Below are 9822 nucleotides of genomic sequence, written 5' to 3'. Positions count from 1 at the left end.
CCTTTGTTAACAGATTAAACAGAGCTGCACTATGAAGAGCAATACTGATAGAAATGGTGGATGTGCTAGCCTGCAAGCAGAAGATGAAACTGAAATACAGTTTTCAGTTTAGTGTTTGCAATATGTGGTTGTTGGAGAACCTCTAGCATTATTCATAAATACTTAATAAAATCTGCTTACTACATTCTGATATTGCTATTACGTTTTGTATTCCTGAAGCACTTGCTTCTAGTCTAGGAACTGTTTTGGTATAAAAATGGTTTTAAGTGAGTGATACTGTCACATTTAGTAAGTGGTATTTCCATGGATGAGAGACACATCGCCTATTGTTGATAGTTTGGGAACCGTTTTCTAAAACAGGAATATTTTTTTGATCGAAGGGTGCTGCATAAAGAAGTGATCACAAATTATTAATTTTTTTAATCAAGGAATTAACTGTAAACTTGATCATATATTAGAAAACCTCACAAAATACATTATGCGTGTCTTAAGTCTTCATCATACATTCCATTTTATTTGAATAATCTGTCAAAGTGCTTCATAGCTTTCCATAATTTGATTTTATCACTTTAAATAGCCTGTGATACCAGACCACTTAAGTGCGGTTTGCGGAACTTAGAGTTTGCAGTTCTAAACTACCCTTTGATGTGAAGAGTCAACCACTTATTGGCTTTTAATATCAGTACATGTTCTGCTGACCAATCTCTGTGATAAAGTGTGTGAGAGAGTGCTATAGAATACTTACAAGGTAGCAATTTAATATAAGTTTGAGTGTTTTGGTTTTCAGAACTTGTTTTGTGCTTCTGCCCTCAAAATGGAAATACACCTTTAAAATAATTTCTTCTGTTTTGCATTAAAATTTTTGTAAACATCGAATAGCATTATTTTAGTGGAGCAGGAATCGTATTTCTTGTTTATGGTTTTGGTTTTATTATCTTCTTTGACTTTTTTCTTTCTTTTCAAATTCAATTAAGTAAATTGCTTTTTACCTTTAATTTCCAAAACTAATGTCAACCTGTATTTATTTTAGTAGCTACTGATGTGAATTAGGCTTTGAACTAATGACTCAGAGATGAGAATTTTGAGTGATCCATCCCGAGTGTTTTCTACACCTTCATTCTTGAACTACTGGAGTAAAATTAGGCATAACCTATTTGCCTGTTTGTGAAATTGAATTTTAACCTAATTTTAACAAAATTCTGAATTTCAGATTCAGAGAAGATGGCACAATATTTAGAAGAGGAACGACATATGAGAGAAGAAAACTTGAGACTTCAAAGAAAATTACAGAGGGAAATGGAACGCAGGGAAGCACTCTGCAGGCAACTGTCAGAAAGTGAATCCAGCTTAGAAATGGATGATGAAAGGTTTGTATTTTCTAGCCATCCAGATATGTTGGCGTTGAGCTTATTAATCAATACTCGTACAGATTTTTTTAATATTATAGAATAAGTATTTATAGAAATAACCTGCATATGGGTTTAATGTACATACCGAATTTCAGCATGGTCCAGGAATATCTTTAGTAGAATTGTCTCAAACTTGCAGAGGAATTGCATTAGTTTTAATGGTGAGAAAGAAATTATTTGTATCTGAAGATTGCTTAGGGTTTTGATAATATATATTGAAATAAATATAGCTGTGAAATTGAGATTCAGTTGAGATCGTAGGACCTTTGTTTTGCTCCAGACTTGCTAATGTGTCAATGCAAGGAATTCTGGAACAACGTCCTTAATTGGGGCTATTTTATCCTTTGCAGAAAGTAGAGCGTGTTCAGCCAAATACCAAGGGATGCCGTGTAAAGCCTTAGAGAGAGGACGCATTTCCAGAACTGTTGGGTTGTTCTTGATGTCCAAAGAACTTGATTTTCTTTTTTCTCTACTGCCAGCTGCATTGCTTGTACTGACCTTACAGATAGTCTTGAGTTTTTCATGGTTTTACATGATGCCTTTTAGTGTTTTCTGACATCATAGTCATATGACAGTGTTACATTTTGAAAGATGATTTCAAGTACACTTGGAATAAAACATTCTTATTTCTTATCAGATGCTCATTATTTTGTTGCACTCTTTTACGTTATTTTGGATTTCTAGTGGTCCTTTAATAAAAAAAAAAAAGTTACCCTGTGCTGTGTATTCTCCTGATACTGAGATATTTCTTTTTGGGTCATCAGTATATTTGTTATAAGCCATAATTTACCAGAAACAAAGTACCGGATATTTTGTTTCAAGGGGCACCCTTACAGTTCAAAGTAGTGTTTTCATTTTAATGAAATACTAGGCAACTGGCATATATTGCATTAGCATCTGGCATTAAGATGTAGTGAATGCTATATAAATTAAATTGTTAGAAACACAGCAGTCTGGTGTGTGAATCTATTTTTATTAGCCTAATCTTTTCTGCCAACATTTTCATTGTAATGGGCATACAATCAAAATGTAAATCTATGCGAATTACCAGTATTAATTACAAAATATAGAGTATCCTAATAATTTTTTGTCAACCAGTTGTAGGCAGTGGTGAACAAGAATATTCAGGAAAAATTGATGAATTACTCTGTACCTCTAAGAAATTTCATTGTCATGTTGATTTTCTTGCTACTACAAAGGTGTGACAGAATCAGTCCAAAACAGGTATTTGCAGTGTAAGTAATACAAAGTAAAATGAAGGACAAAGCAGGTATTAGATTGGTTAGTCTTAGGAGAACTGTGTAGACAAAATAATTGTGGAACTACATGCAGTAATGATTTTAACATGTAAAATTTATCAGCTTACATCATCTGCCTAAAAATGATGGTGGATTATCCAGTTATTCAGTTCTTTAAATTGCTTTCTGTTAGCTGATGAAACTTATTTTTTGTAGATGGGAGGTAGATGAAGATGCTTTATTGAATGCAAAATATACAGCTCTCCCAAAACTTCTTCCTCTTGACTAGCAATAGCTTTGTCTTCTCAATCCTCCGTCCTGTTCTCTGGAGTAGTAGGACAGTATCTGAAACCAGGAAACATACTTACTGTGTGCTGCTGTTCCATATCACCTGATGCAGGTACTAGGGTGACTTACAGAAAATTGTCTTTATGTAGAGTAAAATAAGATTAAATCCCAAAGACCACTGCCTTGCTGTAACACGTGTACTGTCTGCATTACAAGTTACTGTGTGTTGCCTGTTCTCTGGAGTAGTAGGACAGTATCTGAAACCAGGAAACATACTTACTGTGTGCTGCTGTTCCATATCACCTGATGCAGGTACTAGGGTGACTTACAGAAAATTGTCTTTATGTAGAGTAAAATAAGATTAAATCCCAAAGACCACTGCCTTGCTGTAACACGTGTACTGTCTGCATTACAAGTTACCGTGTGTTGCAGAGGTAGCCTAGTCAGTTCAGTTTTGCTAACCTTGCCACTGTTAGCTCTTTAGAAAACTTGTATTTAATTAATCTTTAATTTGCCAGTTTGCTAATTTTCTGGTGTTCTCTATTGCAGCTACTTTTATTACCTGATCTACCCAAATGTAAACCAATTTTGATGTCACTACAGTGTACTGCCTGTGTTAAGTGTTTTGGCTTAGTAACTCTGAATATCCTGGTTAAAAATCAATGAGATGCAGCATCAAAACATGTTTCTAATAGTTTATGAACTGGCTGACAAGTAGTCTACCTCAAAGTAGTCGTCATCATGAATTCGATCAAATATTCCTATTTTTAACACTGCTCCATGTTGTATTTCTTTCTGTGATCTGGAAATAAACGTAGCTCCTAAGAATTTCTGAGCAACACAGTGGTAGAAGGGGAGACGAGTAAGAGCCAAAGGGCTGTTAGGTAGTTAATTTTGCCTGCTGCTTTGCTTTGTCCAGTAAAGAAACACAGCTGAATGTAATAGTATAAACCCAGATGCACTGATTTGCAACCATATGTGCAGGAGGTGGTGAGCAGGGGAACCTCTAATCGAGACAATGGCTGAAAAATCTATGTGGAGAGTGCATAAGCAAGTCGACCTGAAAGCTGCCAGCCTAAGTGCTGTGGAAAAAATAACTTTTGAGATATAAACAGTAAGTGGGAAGTAGGAGCAATTGGTATGATTTTTATCTCCTTTTATATAGCACTTGACGGCTGTGAAGAAGCTTCACTCTATTCAGTGAGTAAAGTGCAAGTAAATACTACTAAAATTATTACAGGTGGGGAAAAATACTTGCCTGAGGTTCTAATCTGTTCAGTTTACCACAATGAAATGTGGGAGGTGTCTTGCAACACAGCCTAGAAGTATCGTTAGTGGAAGAAAGTCCTGTGTTCAAAATGTCTCTCTGTTCCAGTGGCAAAAGACATGATGAGCAAATGGCTAAACGTTGAGACCAGAGGGATTCAAGTAGGAAACAGGACATGTTTTTAACTGTGAGGCCGATCAGCTGGAACAAATTCTCAATACTTCAATGATTTGGTTTTTTCTCCCCTTTTTCATGATTTCAGATTAGTGCTGAATGCTTTTGTGGAAGATACACTGCAGCCAGACAAGCTATTGAGTTCAATGTAGAAATGATGTATAAAGTGCAAGAATGTAGTATAGGTCAGATTGGATTATATGACTTATACCTCTGGCCTTAATATGTACTATTCTAATCGTATGCAACTTGTATGGTTTTAACTGCAAATGACTAAGATATTTCCATTGAAAGTTAAGCCAATATCTGAGCCTTCAGCAATGAAGAAAGTTCCTGTCATGACTTCCTAGAGGTGACTGGTCCTTCATTAATCTAATGTGATTCTTATGGGAGTTGAAAAAAAACCACAGTGAAACATTTAAAACGTGGCACATTTTAAAAGGTTTAATCTAATTATTCTTTACCTTTTTTTGTTAGATATTTTAATGAGATGTCTGCACAAGGATTAAGACCTCGCACTGTGTCCAGTCCTATCCCTTATACACCCTCACCAAGTTCTAGCAGACCTATATCACCTGGTAAATATTTAACCCAGTTTCTAAGATTATTGTATGCATCACATAGTAACGCGCCCTCTTCATAGATTTAGGCCTTTCAAAGTTAGTGTGGAGAAAAAACTGCTTCATAAATGTGAGACTGTTTTTGCCTTAGAAGTCTTCTAGTGGAGCATGTTTTCGGATGGTTCTGTTTTACACTGTGAACAGATATTAAAGGTCAGTTAAGTAGCTGTCACTTGAACTTTTATTTCTTTTTTGCTCTCTCCTTTTCTCTTACTGTCTCTTCCCTCCCAGCCCCCGAAGTTGCCCAACAGGATGCATAGTTCAAACAAATTTCTAGAGTTTGGTGATGAACTACTAATGAGACTGCTATTGTGCTCTGAATCAAACCTTGTAGAAGTCTAATCTTGAACACGTTGGAAAAAAATAAATTTCCATTTCTCTTTAGTAGGGAAATGGCTTTTGTACTTCTGCTATTTTCTGTTGTAAAACACTAGCTATAAAATTAAGATTTCCTGTCTCTAGTACTTGATATAACAAAGGCAAACTAACCTTTTCTGAGTTTTTAATTACTGAATGTATTTTTTAAGTAAAAGGAAATGTATTTGTGTTGCTAACACATTTATTGACTGAAATTTAAAATCCCTTAAAATTATGCTTGGATGTTCATTACAAGTTGTTGGCCATGGATGTTATATAAGTGATCACAAACCCATTTGTACATAATGAAGTGAATCCTGCATGCCCTGCTTTCCCAAGCTCACCTTTAGAACCTGTTGGGCAGAGTCCTACATTAAGGGCAAATGAGATGTGCTCTATATCAACATATTCTGCAAGATGGGATTGAGATGTTTTATTACACAGGTCTGCTAGAACATATAAAATGCCTTTAAACTCTTTTAATTTTCAAGATTGACTTTTTAGGTTTTTCAGAAGGACTCAAAATAGTTTTCATCCAGGTGTTGCAAAAGGAGTAAGCATGTATGAACGCTAGCTATGGCCATAAGGCATGTTACAGTGTTAGAAATGAGCACTATGAGTTTTTCAAGAGGTTTTTGGGCTTCTGAAATGAGCCAAATCACTTGACTTTCAGTGTTTGCAAGGTATGTTACCAAGAAAATGTTTTCTTATCCTTTTCCTGTTAACTGGGTGTACAGAAACATAGTCACACTAACGGTTCTGGAGTAACTACTTCAGACATTCGTGGTTATGCATGTGCAGCCTTCATAATAATACAATATTCAACTGCACACCGTGTCTGCAGTCCACACAGTGGTTAAAATGAAAAGTATGTGTAGAGAAAATTATCTGGTAACTTACGAGCTTGCATCCTACATTACCTGGAACTGTACCCAATTTAGGTGCTGATGGGTATGCGCAGGAGTCCTCTCTCGGTTTGTTGTTCCCTACGCTGGAACTGTCCCTTGTTCCTTGTGGATTTAACTTCCCATTAGCAGCTGATAGAGGAGTGCTGCATTCTAGTGGGAATTATGTCCCACAGACGGGGGATGCTGAAACACTGTCTGAAGCAGAGTTAAAAGTAGCACAGCAGAAATTATCTTTTCTAACAGGAGTTTACAATTTTAGTAACGTTGGTACAGTAAATGTTCCAGGCAAGCACTTCTGCACAGGCAGCTACATTGCTCTCCTTCACATCTGATTAACATCCATAGCTGGGAAGTTTCAGACTTGAGAAAAATAGAAGCAGCAGTTTGTTAGAGGACTAATGAGATCAATAGGGAATTTTGTACAGCTGTCTGGTATATATGAATGCAGTAATGGATGAAAACAAATAGTTTTTGAGAGTACTTTATATGTGAACTAGTACAGTAGGACACTGTCAAAAGTGTCAGCACAGAATAATACAACAGTTATGTTTTGCATCAAGTAACTGTATGACTTGCCGTGTTTCATTTTGGGTAATGATGTGCTTGAATTTGTAGAAACATCATTTGAAACCAGTTATAAACGCTGTAATTTCGTATGGATAGCTGGTCAGGTTTAATGGGTCAGATTCTGGCTCCTGAATCCCAGAGCCTTTTGTGCTTGCATGGCTTGAGATGCTGCTTTTGAGGACTCTGTCAAGCTGAGATGCTGCCAAGATTTCTAGCACAGTGCATGGAACTGTGAAGATAGTGGAAATATTACTACTCGTAGGCAGCTGGGGATTAGTTACTCTAATTACCAATTAGTCTTTAGTATAGATAAACTGTTTTATGCTTTGCTTCTGTAGCTAGGCTAGATAGAGGTTTTAGGCTGCAGAGATGAGCTACCTTGGATGTACATGCACTACTCTGTTACGGCTTCTTTTACTGCCATGTAGACTTGCATTTGTGAAAATTTTGGAGCTGGTTTATCCCAAAGCAGTCCAAAATTGTTATGTTGGAAAGGTGACTTAAAGCATATTTTTTGCCTCTTACTGTTCTGGGCTCTTGTCTCTGACTTGCAACACGTTGTCACCTACCCGAACATTGGTTTGTTTCAGTCCTTGTACTTATGAAAGCACTTAGGTACAAAATACGTGCTGTACAGACAGATTGTGTAGTCAAAAGGCAGATTAATTTTGTTAATCTGCATTGTTTAAGTACTGTAAAGTGAGTGATTCTGTTGGAGCTACTCATAATTTGCACCAGACATACGTTGGGGATGTAGCAGAATCAAACCTAGAATTGAAGAGAGCAAGGGGGGGTATGTTTTCTTATATGACTTTATTATTGAGCTGAGGCTTGGTTGTTTTTTGTTTGGTTCCACCCCCCGCCCCGATCTTGCCTTACCAATTGTAGGCACAAACACGGATATGTGCAGTTAAGAACAAATCTGGATGTTGATGCGTACTGTAGCTGCAGTGGCACTGTTTTGCATTGATTTATTGTTGAAGAAGTGTGAAAACGGTTAAATCCAGTGTGGTGTTATAAAAGTTTAATAGACCTTTAGAAATGTCCTTGATCATAATTCTCCAATGCAGTTGCTAGTGTCTAATACTGAACAGCTGAGAAAAGTCTTGCCTCCTACCTTACTGATATTTTTGTCAGAAAGCAATAACGAGCTAAAGGTTTTGGAAAATGTGCTGTTTTGAGAAATAGTCAAAATGTTCAGAATACTGCAAGGGCTGATCTTTAAGGACTTAGCAGTTGCTGTTTCTGTTTACGTTGGTTAGCTATACAGGTACTCTGCATTTTTATAAATTAGTTCTGACAGAAAGGAAATATTTAGACAGAAGTATGAGATGTTTGCACTTCTGAATATTAGACTTGCCTTAATGTGGATAAAACAAGTTGTAATTTTAAGTGTTAGTTGCTAGGCTAGTCCAGCTAGCAACTAATCGCAGCATGTTTTAACTTTGCAGCCCCAAAGATCTTTGAGTCCCTGCCTATAAACGCTGAGGCAAAACACGAGGAACCCGGGCTGTGGATCTGGTATGCCTTGGAGGAGCCACCCACATCCAGTTTCTTTGTGGAAACTTATAGTGGCCCAGTGCTAGATGGCTTCTCCAGGCACAACCTCTCTGCTTCTTCAGGTTGTATTTTGTTCAGGGAACCATTTCCTCCAAAGAGAAAGGGAAGGCTGGATGGAAGTACTTGTGGACTAAAACTAAGCTGCCAGGGGAACCTTACACCATTTATGTTAAGTGAAAAGTTACGTTTAACATTGTGCAATATATGTTTTGAAGCATATGGTAGTTTACTACAGGAAAATAAGTTACATCACCCTTTTCAGTATACAAGGAGTATTTTTTAGATGTCTACTCTGGCAGCAGTTGCCACTTCTTAACCTGTCATTGATTCAGAACTAAAAAAACTTTTAAAACCTCACACTTCAGTTTGTAATATAAAAAAGAATGTTGATGCTACCTTGTTTTACCAATTTTTAGGTCTCTCATATGCAAGTCACACAGTTGGTTTCACACCACCAACTTCACTGACTAGAGCTGGAATGTCTTACTACAATTCCCCGGGCCTTCATGTGCAACATATGGGACCATCCCATGGTATTACAGTAAGTATTTAAAATAGTAAATATTTTTACCAATGTCAGTTTGGTTTTTAAAAGTTATAATTGCTTGTCCTTAAGCTTTTTTACAAAACATTTTTGTAAATGTTTGTTTTTGTCTCCTTACTCCAAGATATCTATTGCTGCTTTCTTCAACCCTGATTTTCCTCTTCACCCCTCAGAAACTGATTCTTTTTGGAGAACCTTATTTTCTGCAAAAGAATAGGATGTATTATCATCTTAAGGACAGTAATAGGTATCATCTTATGGATCAGCAGGCAGGGTGTGAGAACTGATGTTCTAAGCTACTAAGCCTATCCCAGGAAGTAAAAACATTGCTTTCGTTTTTCTCCTAGTCTCCACCATCTGACGGATGAGTCATCTGAGGTTGCTCCAAGCTCAGGTTTTCTTCAGGATGACACACAATGCTACCATCATGTCACTGTAACAGGCAGTTAACTCTTATTTTCTATTCTCATTGGCAAAGAAGAAAGTTAATATAAACATTTGTTAGGGCAATTTCTCATATCTTTCAACTGGATTGATTTCCTTTTTACCTGCGGTGTTTGATGCATTTCTACTTAATCATGTTTCTTCTAAATATTTGTGGAGTTTAATGAGCAAACAGAGCCTAAATATTAATCATTTGGCAAAATACCTTATAGTTGTTGTATCAAGACCATTTTGATTTTTCTCAACAGGTAGTCTTTAAATATCCTGCAGAGTTTTTGCATATACTTGTCATTCTCAGATGTGAAAACATGTTTCAATAGAATTTTTAGTGGAATGCTGAAATATGGTTGCTTCTAAAATCGTTTAGGTGAGCATGAAATTGTTAATTTAATTGAGCAAAGATCAGTGGGAATGCTACAATAGTGGGTAGAACAGGAGGGAAGCTG

At 36.6% G+C, this 9822-nt stretch overlaps 1 protein-coding gene across 1 annotated transcript in view; it reads left to right on the top strand.

The window, feature by feature from the left end:
• The window catches only part of CCDC6 (coiled-coil domain containing 6), a 47557-nt gene that overhangs the window by 33572 nt on the left and 4163 nt on the right, over positions 1-9822 (top strand). Inside the window, exons 8-10 of the mRNA XM_010284953.1 lie at positions 1211-1367; positions 4854-4954; positions 8805-8929. Coding sequence (XP_010283255.1) covers positions 1211-1367; positions 4854-4954; positions 8805-8929 — 383 coding nt within the window. The remainder of the gene's footprint in view (positions 1-1210; positions 1368-4853; positions 4955-8804; positions 8930-9822) is intronic.

This window comes from Phaethon lepturus, unplaced genomic scaffold, assembly GCF_000687285.1.
Source record: "Phaethon lepturus isolate BGI_N335 unplaced genomic scaffold, ASM68728v1 scaffold15484, whole genome shotgun sequence".
NCBI lineage: Eukaryota > Metazoa > Chordata > Aves > Phaethontiformes > Phaethontidae > Phaethon > Phaethon lepturus.
Note: the sequence above shows the minus strand (reverse complement) of the source record. Positions and strands in the feature narration are given on the sequence as shown.